This window comes from Odocoileus virginianus, chromosome 6 (assembly GCF_023699985.2).
Source record: "Odocoileus virginianus isolate 20LAN1187 ecotype Illinois chromosome 6, Ovbor_1.2, whole genome shotgun sequence".
In the NCBI taxonomy this organism is placed as follows: Eukaryota; Metazoa; Chordata; class Mammalia; order Artiodactyla; family Cervidae; genus Odocoileus; species Odocoileus virginianus.
In genome coordinates this window covers 66,959,170-66,973,255 of record NC_069679.1, presented here as the reverse complement: position 1 = coordinate 66,973,255, position 14,086 = coordinate 66,959,170, and the positions used below count along the sequence as shown (strand labels likewise).

The 14,086-nt window shown below is 39.4% G+C and overlaps 2 protein-coding genes across 6 annotated transcripts in view; one reads left to right on the top strand and one right to left on the bottom strand.

The window, feature by feature from the left end:
* Nucleotides 1-6,990, bottom strand: part of RAD51B (RAD51 paralog B) — a 628,595-nt gene extending 621,605 nt beyond the window's left edge. For 2 of the 5 annotated variants that reach the window (XR_011488349.1, XM_020889761.2), the window contains exons 1-3: nucleotides 5,383-6,989; nucleotides 2,112-2,279; nucleotides 767-880 (exon numbers count right to left, since the gene is read on the bottom strand). Coding sequence is in view for 3 of the 5 variants with exons in the window: in XM_020889761.2 (XP_020745420.1) it covers nucleotides 767-880; nucleotides 2,112-2,279; nucleotides 5,383-5,397 (297 nt within the window). In the remaining 2 variants the exon portion in view is untranslated. Of the gene's footprint in view, nucleotides 1-766; nucleotides 881-2,111; nucleotides 2,280-5,382 lie in introns of all 5 variants that reach the window. The other 3 variants (XR_011488348.1, XM_070469537.1, XM_070469536.1) reach the window with 3 other exon arrangements.
* Nucleotides 6,991-7,161: 171 nt separating this feature from the next.
* Nucleotides 7,162-14,086, top strand: part of ZFYVE26 (zinc finger FYVE-type containing 26) — a 65,061-nt gene continuing 58,136 nt past the window's right edge. The window contains exons 1-4 of the mRNA XM_070469535.1: nucleotides 7,162-7,240; nucleotides 7,709-7,986; nucleotides 10,099-10,177; nucleotides 13,768-13,857. Of these exons, the coding sequence (XP_070325636.1) occupies nucleotides 7,793-7,986; nucleotides 10,099-10,177; nucleotides 13,768-13,857 (363 nt within the window). The 5' untranslated portion in view covers nucleotides 7,162-7,240; nucleotides 7,709-7,792. The remainder of the gene's footprint in view (nucleotides 7,241-7,708; nucleotides 7,987-10,098; nucleotides 10,178-13,767; nucleotides 13,858-14,086) is intronic.

The window sequence follows — 14,086 nt, the reverse complement described above, 5'->3', positions numbered from 1 at the left end:
ATTGTTTTCAAAGTTTCAGATGACACTAATATTCCTTCATCCCCCCTCCACAGAGTTGGATCCTACTTTATTGCTCAGTGGTTACCAAATTTCAATATAACATAGTAAGTAGTTTACAACCCACACAAATAAATACATTTTCAAAACACTGGACAGACTTTCAGGTAACTCTTACTCTGAGAAAATAAGACATTTTCTACCATGCACTAAACCTACATTTTGAAAAGCTAAAGACATGACACAGAAAATGAAATAAGAGTACAACTTGATTTGGGCTTATTTCAAAAGACTTTAACTCCTCTCAGGAGTGAGGATAAGTTTTACAGCATTATTCATTCAATCAATAAGTCAGTGTAAGTCCAATATGCATACTCTGAGATGTAGAGTAAATGATGATGGTAAAAGTTAGTATTACAGAGACAGGGACATTCTAAAATTAATAGCATATTATAGTTTAACCATGAGATTCACAAATCCTCCCCAAACAAAGAAAAGAGAAAGATGAACTTCTGAAATAACACTGCCAGCTATAGAGAAAAAAAATTCCTGTTACCGCTCATTCCTGTAACTGTCTCCCATGAGCTTATAAAGAACATAAATTTATTCTCATTAGAGGACTAACTCTTACATTGTGAGGGTTGGTATTTTTGAGGTGTTTATCTCTATTTTTGCTTTTACCTTATCCCCTGAAAGATTTTAAAGAGAATTCAGAAGCTTTTCAAAATAAAAATCATAACCAGATCATAAGTCTAAAATATATATATACCGTTTGCATCTGTGGTGCACAGGCCCTGCTAACCACACACAGAAGTTCATGGACACCTCGATAACTAAGGCCAGTCATCTTCATAAGCTCCAGTGGGGAAAGACATAGAAAGTCCTAAAAAACATAAAGAGACTATTTTAAATATACATGTACAACAAAGATACTGGAATTAAAAGGAAGCTTTCAATTGACACTGTCCATGTGTAAATAAAAGTGTAATTTATTGTAGATCAGTTTGTATGTTTCTTATAGTATTTTCCTCCTAAATATTCCTTTAGTTAAGATATGACATAATCTTATCTTCTAATTATCCAACTTAGTATATACCAGAGGACACACCAAGTAAAAATACATAGCGGCAGAAATCAGCCCAAGTGGATATGAGCACTGCCCCTGTACCCAGAAGTTTGGACACAAACAGACAACCAGAAATGACATCAGTTTCATCCTAAGCTATAAGATCATTCAGGGGAGCTATTTAATAATTGAGAGAGAATAAAACCAACTATGGACTGAAATGTTAAATATCATATTTTTAAGAGTGTTTCAAAGTATGAACATGAAGGTTATCAAATGTATAACAGAGAAAGCAAAGATATCATTAACACACAAAGCAATTGAAAAAAGGAAAAAAAGAAAAACCTCCAGCATTCTCTAAAAGTCCATTTTATCAAAGATTAAATCCTAATATAAAATGTTAAATCTAATTTAACCTCCTAAGAGGGATTTTCTTTACTCTTGTGCTTAAATATACAACATCCACTTTATATATTTTTCTCACTCCACTGATAGAAAAATAATCCTAAAAATTTTTCTTGCTTTCAAGAGAAATTACCTATTTTGAATACTGTCTCCTCATTTGAGTCATATTTCCCATGTAACTACAGAATTTCTTTTACAAGGACAAAACTTCTCTAGAATCCCAAATAAATGGCCAGGTGTATTTCACCTTCTGCCATTAGCATCCTCCTGACCCAGCCCTAACCAAAATGTAAAACTCTTGAAATGAAATCACATTTGGAAATACAAGCTAAGAGGTTTCTTATTTTGAATTAGCAAGCACCATCATTTATCTTTTTTTATAAACCTAAATGTTCATATTTCAGATGCAATTAAGAGTTATTGGGAGGGAGGTTCAAGAAGAAGGGGACATATGTATACCTACGGCTGATTCATGTTGATGTATGGCAGAAACCAAAACAATATTTTAAAGCAATTATCCTCCAACAAAAATAAACACGTTTTCTAAAACTTTAAGCAAAATTTTTTTAAGAAAAGAGTTATTTAGGTACACTTAAGATTAATTTGCACTTAAGTTTTCTCTCTGAGAAAAATTAAATTGTACCTGACAGGTAACGATCTGATGTCTGTTCAGACGGTCACACAGCTCTTGTGATAAACCCACTCGTCTTAGTTTCTTGCTACCCATGCCTCCAGATGCAGCAAGAAAAAGAACCTTGAAAAAACACTGGGAAATAGTATAAGCAGTAGCAGATGGGTGATCCACAACAATCTGCAAAATAAAACATTTTCAAGCCTCTCCATATATAAAATGAAATGGTATTTAAAATATTACTGATAAAAGAAGGCTATAAATCTTTCTAAATACTTTAAATAGGGGAGACTACTGTTTGTCAAACATGGAAAGAAACAATGTAAGAATCTGTATTTCACAAAAATTCTTTAAAAACTTATTACACAAATATAATAATACCATTTCACATTTATAAGCATCTTAAGATTTTCAGTTCATTCATAAACTTTATTTGTATGTGTAATTAATACAAATATTTCCAAAGAGCACTCCCACAAAGTCTGCTTTCATTGCACTGAAACAATAATAAATTTATTGACCACCTTCTATGTATCACGCATTGTTTCAAAGCTTTATATCAATTGCCACATTTAAGCTTCTCAACAGCCCTATAAGAAAGGTTGATGACTGATCCCATTTTTACATATGAGAAAACTAAAGTCTTGAAAGGTTAGCCATTCCACTGTTACCTGAAAAAGTAAATGGTAGATCCAGAATTTGAACCCAGGAAGTCTGACTCTGAGGCCTATCCTCTTAGTCAGTACACTCTTCTACAAGTCCATAATCATACTGAACCTCTCTTTTCGGAGTCAGAACAAATATCCTGAATCAACTGAGATTTTGTTATTTCAGGTGTCATTTAAAAACTGAAATTGTTTTTTATTACAGTAGCTGCTCACATTCCCACATGCAATTACATTTCACTCTTGCTATTGAACCCTATGAGGACTAAATGAGGCTCATGAAATATGTGCCTTCAGAGAGTAAGAACAGAATCACTGTGATTCTCTTAATAACACAAGCAAAGGAGAAGCTGTATTACACTCAGATGGCAGAATATCCTCTGGATAAAATAGAAATAGGAACTCTCCATTGTTCCAGGAGATAAAACAATAAAATCATCAGAAAAAGAGTTACATTTGGGAACTAAACTATTCACTGAGAATGTAGATATTCATTTCCAATACCATGGCCCAAATTTCTAATCAGATTAACACTCTTTCACTCTCCCTCATCTTTCTCTCACACACACACATCCCTCCCACAACCACAAAATAAATCCTTCTCATTTCACTCAAAGGGAATTTGTCAGTGTTGGGTTTTGTGTCTCTAATAGAAAGTTTAACAAGTGACATCTGCTGAATCATTGCCCAGGGTCTTCACATACCAGGTAGCTCTGGGCAATGACATCATTTTGACTAATAAATTCAACCCAAAAAAGAGAACAGGGCTTCCCTGGTGGCTCAGTGATAAAAGAATCCACCTGCCAATGCAAGAGACACAGGTTCGATCCCTGGGTCGGGAAGATCCCCTGAAGAAGGAAATGGCAACCCACTCCAGCATTCTTGCCTGGAAAATCCCACGGACAGAGGAGCCTGGTGGGCTACAGTCCATGGGGTCGCAAAGAGTCAGACACAACTGAGCACACACACACACACATCACTTGCCTAGACTACTCACACTGCCTCTGGTCATTCCCTGCCCTGCACACCCACCCCCCCAACCCACAAAAAAATAAATCGTTTGTTCCTTTCACAGATGCTTCTTAAGCACATATTCTGCTGAGTGCTGTGGCACAAGAATCACTTAAGTATATTTCTCCCCTTTGGAAACTCACAGTAAAAGATGAAAAGTAATATATACACAAATAATTAGTCATGCAGCAAGTATTGTCATCGGAATTTAAATGTGCTATGGCAACTCACTCCAATACTGTTGTCTGGAGAATCCCCCTGGGCAGCTACAGTCCACAGGGTGACAAAGAGTCAGACACGACGGCAACAAGAACACATACACTCAGATGGAAGCAGAGAGGAATACGCACCAAACTGACCCACAAGTCACAATCCTGTCAGAGGTAGCCTCCTAAAAATGTGCTCCAATCCTGTCACTCTCACCCTTTCAAACTGCCCGTGGGACCATGAGACCACAGGATAAACTCCACATTTCTTATGATGGCCTAAAGCCTCTTGGTGAACTGGTCCCTCACTTTCCTCTCATTCATATATCAGATCGCAAGGCCCAGATTCTGACCTTTCTGGTAAAATCGCTTGCCTCCCAGTACCTCACCTTCCTCATCTGAAAAACAGACATCGTTTAAATATCTACTTTGCAGGAATGTAGCGAAGGTTAGAGGATGTGGATGGTGCCTGGCTCCTACTGCGAACAATTACTATCAACTCATTCAGCAAAACAGCATTTGCTACCTAAGGTGACCTGCCTTCCAACCATAACACTGATAGGTTACATAAGGGCCATCCTGCCTCCCTGATTTTCCTCCACAAAGACTTCCTGCTTACTCTTTCTCTCCAATATTCTCATCACATTGTGTACTCATTTGTTCGATAATCTTATTAACATGTTGTTATGAGTTGAACGTTTGTTTCTTCCACGGTAAATTCCTGCTCTGCGTATATATGCCAGTGCATGTAAACAAGGGTGTGAGGGAAGAAGTTTGATCCTGGAAAGTGAATCCTCTTCTTATCAAGAAAAAAAAAAATCCTCACGATTGAAAGCTGTCAATTAACAATAGCTAATATTTCTTGAGCCTTTATTACATGCCACTTTTCCAAGAACTCCGATTTTTACCCCATTTTATAGTTTGATATTGAGGCACTGAAAGAGTTAGTCAAAGCCTAACATCTAGCACAAGGTGGAGTCTGCATTCGAACCCAGGTATCTGACTCCATATTCCACACTATTCAGTACCTCTAATTCAACAACACCTGAAGACAGGCAGACACTCAATTTCCCCTAATGACTGGCTCTCCTTCCTAGACCTCAAACTGCCCACACGTGGGAAGATGGATGGACATCAAGAGGCGAAAACATCATCCCTGAACAACAGCTCTTCCCAACAAGGTGCAGCTTCCACGCAACCCCCACAAAGGAAGACCAGACCCCCTAAGATCTACGGCTGGGCTCAAGTTAAGATCCCAGTGTACCTAAGGGGGCGTGCGCCTGCACCCAAGAGTGGCTTTCCACTCCCCCGATATCAACACCACGTGCCCAGAGAGGGCGCAGGAAATAATAAGCGCACCCCATTTCCCCAAACCGCCCGCAAGAGGAAACTTTCCAGTACCGGGTTCTGCAGCATCCAACTTTCAAAGTTTCCCCTATCCCTTACACAGTTCCCCGCGGAAAGTGATGAAAAGCAACAACCGAAGCGCTGGTTGGGTCGTCACACTGGGGAACTATCCAATAAAAAGTAGGCACAGGCCCAGGGCGGCTCCGCTGCTTGCTGGGAATTGTAGTTCACACTCGCTAATGTCTGTGAGTCCCAGTCAATTTCTCATTATAGTGATTATAAACATCCGGTGGAGGAATATCAGCAAGGAGAATACCATGCCAGAAAATAACTTTCTTTTAATTTTCTATTCTTTATTTTGTCACTTCACTTAAAAACTGCTTAATGGACCAGAAAGACAAGTTAATTTTCTGAGAATAGATGAGAATCCACCAATCATCCAAGTTTTGGAAGAGAATTTTTGGTTTGCTTTGGTTTTTTCTCCGCCTTTGGTGGTGATAGTTCGGAAAATATTGAAATGAAACTGCTCAAACCGAAAATATGTAACGGGGAAAAGTCCGAGTCTATAGCTGAAGAACATGAAGGAAACCAGAAAGTTCAGTATAAAAGCAGCTGTGATGAGGAAACCTAGTAAATTGTTTTAAGACTCAATTTCAAATTATTATATTTGAGAATGGCTTTTTGCTAATTCTTTGCTCTCATCTCCCCTGTGCATACCTCTGTCTTATCATTTAGCCCACTGCATCCTAACTATTGACTTACACCCCTCAGTAGACTGTGATCTCTTTGAGGACAAGGACCGCGTCTTCTTCAGCTTCTAAAGTAGAGTCTAGCGCACAGTTCACGGCTGTCGGTTCAGTTCACTTCAGTTCACTTGCTCTTTGCGACCCCATGAACCGCAGCCCGCCAGGCTTCCCTGTCCATCACCAACTCCCGGAGTCCACCCAAACCCATGTCCATTGAGTCAGTAATGCCATCCAACCATCTCATCCTCTGTTGTCCCCTTCTCCTCCTGACTTCAATCTTTCCCAGCATTAGGGTCTTTTCAAATGAGTCAGTTCTTCACATCAGGTGGCCAAAGTATTGGAGTTTCAGCTTCAGCATCAGTCCTTCTAATGAACACCCAGGACTGATCTCCTCGCAGTCCAAGGGACTCTCAAGAGTCTTCTCCAACACCACAGTTCAAAAGCATCAATTCTTCAGCGCTCAGCTTCCTTTATAGTCCAACTCTCACATCCATGCATGACTAGTGGGAAAACCATAGCCTTGACTAGACGGACCTTTGTTGGCAAAGTAATGTCTCTGCTTTTTAATATGCTGTCTAGGTTGGTCATAAGTCGGTAAATGAGCAAATAAATAACGGGTGTTAAGCAGAAGGAACTGGAAATTCAGAACTAGGATTCTGGAATTATAAGGGAGTCCAAGTGGACGGAATAATAACGGAGGACTTAAGTCTCCTTCATCTGGGTATCCCCAGGGCGTGGCAAAGCATTGTCACTGGCTGGCCCTAGGTAAACGCTAACTTCAAACTCGGAGGAGAAAAGAAAACAAAAGAAAAAAGATCAAGGCAGACAGCTATTCCTGCCACTCGCTCCATCGAATGCAAAACGGAAGGTATCAAGCGGAGAACTGTCAGAACTGTGAAGGATGGTCCTAAAGCACGTATCTGGTATCGCTTTCCCAGCTGGCTAGCTTCCTCAGCTACTGAGGTAGAGTCACGTGACCCAAACAAATATGGCGCTTTATTTGCATCTTTCCTCCTCTGACCAATTACAGTAGCCGATGTCCATCATCATCCCCGCCTCCCCCCGCCCTCCCCCACCGCCCCCAGCCTGCCGAACGAGATTTGTCACCTGACTCGGCTCAAACATGGCTTCACTGGAAGATGTACAGATTTGGGCACCGGGAGCGGGTGAGTGTAAGGCGCCCCGAAAAGGCAGGAGCGCTCTCCACGATCCCGGTAGGAAGCGTCCCTGCGCCCCAATCCCCACCGCCCTCCAGTTCTGACACCGATTCCTCTCCTGATCATCAGTGTTCTGCCTTAAAAGAGGGCTCAAACTAGGGAGGTTCCTGCTGAATTTCTCATCTTTAAGGAGGCGACCACCTGGGGATTTGGAGCCGCATTGGGCATAAAGTTCAGGAGGAAATAAGGAAGTGGAGTTTTGGGTCTGCGTCGCTGGCTAATATGACGATTAATATTAATCAAATATTGGATGCGCCTAGAGAAATGTGATCCACCCCTTGGGGAAAGGGAACTTCTCAAAAAGAGACACAGTAACATGTCTAATTAGAAAAGTAAGCCCTGCCTTTCCTCGTGCGGGTATTGCTAGTTTGTCTTATTCCTTCCTTTTCTTCTCTCTCGGATGTGTACTGTTTCTAGGAGATAGTCCACAAATGAGAAAAAAGCCGATGTGTTTTGTGTAATTCATCTGTTTCTATCTCCCTGCACTGTGTGCTGGGGAAAATGCACCATCCATTTGGAAAAGAGGAAGCTGCTTCCCAGAAGCAGCTTTTAGGATTTTTCTGTGAGTGCCTTCGGAGAGGAGACTGGGAACTGGCAAAGGCATGCGTACCTCAGCTACACGAGGCACAAGGGGATATCCCAAAGAAGGTGGAAGATATACTTCGGGCGCTGGTCCTGTGTCCCAATCAGCTGAGGTAAGGGATCTCTCGCTTCCTGTCATATAGTCACAGGACGAACAGGAAAGGTTCAATACTTGAGCTCGGGTCCACGTGCCTCACTCAATCACCTTTGAAGAATTAACAAAGGCAGATTGTATTTCACGTGTTCTGAAATTTTACTTCTATAATATTGATACATGCCTGTATATTACTTAATCAGTTTGGCTTTAAACTATCATCTGAGACTGCATTTAAGCCTGGAACCAGCATTTCATGTTTATTATCATTAATAATAAAGCATTTTCTTTGCCTCCATAAGAGCAAATCCTGCTCCCTTCTTGCTTGTGAAATTGAAGATATTGTTGTAACTTTAACAAAGGACCAGAAGTGAGTTCACGTAAAGCTTTTTATTTTGAAATAATTAATTATAGATTCACAAGAAATGCATAAATAATACAAAGAGTACCCTTTCCCCAACTTCCCCCAATTGTGACATCTTATATAACTATAGTCAATATCAAACCAAGAAATTGACACCAGTACTGTTAACTAGGGGGGGGGGGGGGGCTTCCCTCATATCCCAGCGGTAAAGAATTCGCCTGCCAATGCAGGAGACTCACGTTCAGCCCCAGGGTCAGGAAGATCCCCTGGAGAAGGAAATGGCAACGAACTCCAATATCCTTGCCTGGGAAATCCCATGGACAGAGGAGCTGGCAGGCCATGGGGTCGCAAAGAGTTGGACACGACTAGGCGACTAAACCACCACCACTGTTAGTTAGACTACAGCCCTTATTCAGTTTTCACCATTTTTTTAATCTGCATTCTCTCTTTTTTTTTTGGCCGTGCTGCACTTCATGCAGGATCCTAGTACCCCAACCAGAGATGGAACCCACACCCCATGCATTAGAAGTGCGAGTCCCAACCACTGGACCACCAGGGTAGTCCCAATATGTATTCATTTTTATGTGTGTAGTTCTGTGCATCTTTATCCATTCTTAGATTCATGTAACACCCACTATAATCAGGCATCACTGCAAAAGAATTCCCCCGGTCCCTGGGACTACCTGTTTGCACACTGATTCCTATCTTGTCCCCTGGCAACCAGTGTTCTCCTTGTAAATTTTGAAGTTCTCCTGGCAGTGCTATTAACAGTTAGTGGTATAGGAGTTAAACTTCAGTCTTTTCCCTCATTTTTCCTTACTCTGGCAGTTATTTATAAGAAAGTATTGTATTAGCATATATAGAATGGAGATTTACATGATTCTTTTCTTCCTTTTTTTTTTTCCTTTAAATTTGGATTCTAGTCAATTACTGTCTAAACTACTAACTTCAAAGAAAGGCTTATGAACTCCTATAATTCTGTTTTGTATGCTAAGTCGCTTCAGTCATGTCCAACCTTTGCAGCCCTATGGACTGTAGCCTGCAAGGTTCCTATGTCCATGGAATTCTCCAGGCAACAATACTGGTGGGAGGGGGGACCGGGATGGGGAATACATGTAAATCCATGGCTAATTCATTTCAATGTATGACAAAAACCACTGCAATGTTGTAAAGTAATTAGCCTCCAACTAATAAAAATAAATGGAAAAAAAATAAAAAAATAATTAAAAAAAAAAGAATACTGGAGTGGGTTGCCATTTCCTACTCCAGGGGATCTGGAGTAGGACTAAACCCAGCTTTCTAATGTATCCTGCGTTGGCAGACAGGTTCTTTACCACTCGGGCCACCTGGGAAGCCCCAATCCTATTTTTAGCATAGAGTTAAAAATAAATTTTTATGAACTTTCTGGTTTCTTTGATTACTTGATTTCAGTTTCTATTTCAAGATTTCAAGTTTTCTGTTTCAGATAGCTTTGCTTTTATGGTTTTTGGTGGAATATTATTTTGCTTAAAAATAAGAAAGACTAAATAAGGAGATAGAGTTAGAATTAAGAACTTTTCCTTTTCTTCTTAAGTGAATGCTGCTAGTTCTGTTCTGATTCTCCCTTTACTGATCTGTCACATACATTCAAAAATTTCTCATTAGGGCAATATCTTGCCTGTTCAGGTGTAAAACAGACTGAGAAGTGAAATCTAAATTTTGCATCACAAAGAAGAAAAAATCAGTAGAAACTCTGTTTAGAATTTTTTTTCTTTTTACATTTTTCAGATGTGGACAGGATATCAGTCCTCAAAGATTAGCCTGGGTTTGGCTTCTTGTACTGGAAAAATGGTTGGCCCTGGAAAAGGTAAATAGGTTTACATTTCAAATTTTCTCCTGAGGCCAGGAGAAAAGAACTTGGAAGGAGTTGTGAAATTTCCCTTCTGTCTGCTGCTTCCTTTATTCTGAGGTTTGTTGTATTCCTGTTTCAGTACTGACAGTGAGGTTGGCTTGAATATTTACTGATGTCTCCTTACCTAAATTCATTTATTAATTTACTAACCTACATTGGCATTGAGTCACCAACCTACCATTTGAGGTGATACCATTGTGTTAAAAACCACTGTGACTCTTGTGCTGGAACAGAACTTTGGAAAACTCAGGTGAAAGTGACAAGATTGTGAATCAAGTCTAATTCTCGTAATACTCAAGTAATGGAGAATGGCTGAATCAAAACTTGGTTGTTGATACAAAAATCATATTTTAACTAGTCCAGTACAGTGAAATCTTATTGATTTAAACATCATTAATTAATAAGTTAATAACTCACATGACTTGAACCAAAAGTTACCAAATAAAAAGCTGAATAAATTAATAGTGAAAGAAAACATAAGGAAGGGTTTAGAGTTTGTTTTTAAGAAAAATTACCATTCTTAGCTCTTTTAGAAATATGTGTTAATTATCAGAAATAAATATCTATTAAAGAAACTCTCTGAGGCACTTTTGTATTAAAGCTGACACTTTAAGATTTAAGTGAGGAACCTCTGACTCAAAAAAGAGATGACTGGCTCAAGGTCACACCATAAAGTTAGTTGGCAGAACTGGAGCTGGAACCATTGTCTTCTGCCTCCAACTTCTCGGTCCTCTTCTTTTCCCACCTCAATGTTATCTTTAGCCTACATGGACTTGAAAGTAAGAAACCGTAAATTCTGTTTTATAAATGTCTATAATTCAGCCTAATTTTCTTCTTCCTTTCTCTTGGTCATCAAAATGAATTTTGTGTTTAGTTCTGAATTTGCCTGACACTTTTCTTCACATAAACGTCAAAAAGTACCAGAAGTTACTAATGTAAATGCATTCATCATCCAGATTTTTGATAATGGACTAGCAAAGAGAAATGACAAAAAAGGTCAGCAGGAGAGGGAAGGAAGAGAAGCAAACTGAAAAATAATCAACCCCAGGGTGATTCAGAGTTGGCTGTAGTTTCAGATCTAAAAGAGACATCTTCAACTAGAATATCCAAAAGTTTCTTCAAAGAGAAAAGGGGAAAAAAATGTCTTACTGTTACCCAGGACCTTCTCAGTACACCCATGGAATTTGTCAAACCAGATGAACTTTGGCTTCACGGAGCATATTTGCTTACTCTATGCTAATTGGTGGTGGTTAAATTTCTGCACAGTTGCTCAACCAGATCTGAAGGTGAATTTCACTTCCCCGGCTCCTTTTCACAGACTTAAGAGTTGTTTTTCCCAGCATTGAAGATCATCTGGTCCTTAAAGCCCCATTACCTCAGTTATATAAGCAGTTTAGGGAATGTTTTAAACTTTGTACAAGGACCTCAGAGAATTTTAAAACTTTATACAAGGACCAAGACTTCAAATTCATTCCTGGAGTAGTTCCACAAAGCCAGTCTTTATCCTAGACCGGCCTTCATCTTCTAGGGACTTGCTGGCAGCTCCTTCTCCTGTCTACCACCTGCTACTGAAAGATCCTTTTTAATTATCTGATGAAACAGTGCTTCCATTTTCCCTCTCCTTCGTCCATTTTTGCCTTCTGCCTTTTTATGTTTTATCATGTGAAAAGTGTAATGTTCACAGCCTGCTGCTTCTAAAAGAGGAAAAATGGAAACAGCTCCCATGTCCACAGTCCAGAACTGATTAATCTATTTGTAAAATGCCATGGCACTGTTAAAATTCTGTGGTAAATTAATTTTCGGTCTTGTGGAAGGATATTTGTATTCTGCTATGTGAAGAAAAAGCTGTTTAGAAAACAGTGTTTGTTATGCATGCCTATATGTGTATATAGAAAATGGTCTGAATACTCTTAGAATACAGTTGCAATTATAGTTCTTCTTTAGTTGAAAGATTTGGGGTATGTGTGTGTTGTGAATGTGTGTTTTCATTTGCCTGTTTGTATTTTTCTACCTTGAACGTGGCATTGATTTTATAATAAGAAAATCTGTGCTTAGAAACATTGGGCAAATTCTTGCTTGTTTTACAAATATTGGATGTTTATGACCCTGCAGAGGCATAAAGTAACCTCACCAGTAGAAAAAATACAAGCTAGTCAGTCTTTAGGACTTTAAGTGAAAGTCCTAAAATCTTAACCAGTTCTTTTATTAAGAGCCTGCTCTCTGGCGTTATCTACTCCTTCCTCTTAGTCCTCAATGGAATCACTAACTTTCAGCTTGCCAGAATGAATTTTCTTTACCACCTTCCAATCACTAGCATTATGCAAGGATTCAGGTGGCATAGAGCGTTAAGGGAGGGCATCGTAAGAAGGATTTTGGACCAAGAACATACTAGATCTTATTAGCCTCTGATGTAATGAATGACACATGAATAAAGTAAGCGTGCTCTTATGTTCTAAACTTCGCTTAACAGACACACAATCCTGCTGGTGCTTCTTGCCTTGATTTAGGAGACTTTTCAATAAAACCCATCATCTGGAAGATTTAACCAGCTGCAAGATTTACAGGTGCCTCTAGTTTTAAAGAGTGCTTGTCAGGATTAGTCCCAGGCTTTCATCTTATTTGAATTTGTGCCTAGAGAAAGGGGAACTATCATTTTAGTTTTAAGAACCAGGTGAAGGGAAGTTACTGTGAAACAAGCAGGTACAGAATAAGTCAGAAGCTTTCTCTTCCCTTATGCATTAGTCACCGATGACATGTCTCTAAATTAACAAACATCTTCCTTTTCATGCTTGAAATGATTGGAAAATACTTCCTAATCATTTCATCTTTACTGAAGATAGTGTTTTAAAACATCCCAAGGCCATAGGTTTGTTGATTTAGCAATTAAGTGAGATTTTTAAAAGCATGTGAAAACTTGCACATAGTAACTGGCACAAAATAAGTGTTTCATGAACATTAGATCTCTCCCCCTTTAATTTTCTAACTAAAAATGGAAATAAAAAACAGGGTGTTGGTCCAGAAAAGTATCACATGGGCCATTCCATCCCAACTTACTCATAACTGGGTAATTTGGGACACCACAAGGAAGATTCTTGGAGAAGGTCCTCAAGTTAGAGAGGAAAAAATCACATGAAATGAACAAGCCTTGGCATTTGAGGCTGATCAGTATGGGATTTCATTGTTAGTATTTAAGGGGAGTATATGTTCAGTTTAGCTGTTTTTGTTTATAAAGAAAAAAGTGTCTGAATGAAAACATACCTAGAAATATAATGGTCTAAAGTACTTTATCAAAAAAGAAAGTACTTTATCTTAGAGAAAACAGCAGAAATAAGCTGAACCAGACAGAAGTACTTACTTATAGTTGTCAGCTAAAATATAGTCTTTTTTTTTTTTTCTTTTTTTGGCTGCTTCATGTGGTGTGGGGGATCTTAGTTCCCTGACCAGGGACTGGACTTAGGCCCACTGCAGTGAAACCACTGGACAGTCAGGGAATTCCCTTAAAACATATTCTTAATCTCTATGCTTCCTTCTTATGATTCTTCCAGAAGTTCCTCCCAGCTTGCTTCCGGAGAAAACTTGAGTTTCTTTTATTGTCAGAAGACCTCCCAGGTGACATCTCAGAGGACATCCTCAAGGTGAGAGACAGCCCCAGCTGTCTGCCCAGGGGTGCAGGCACTCAAGAAGCTCAGCTTTCGTGGATCCAGCAGAAACAAGCCCTCAGGATGTTGGCTGTTCACTTTTCTCAGGCCAGACCAGGGGGAGGCCCCTTGAAAGAAATTTAGAGATAGGGAAATCTTATCTAATTGTAGACTTCCTAGAAGTGTTTTGGCCAGAAGTACTAAATATAGCTCTGCAGAAGGAAAT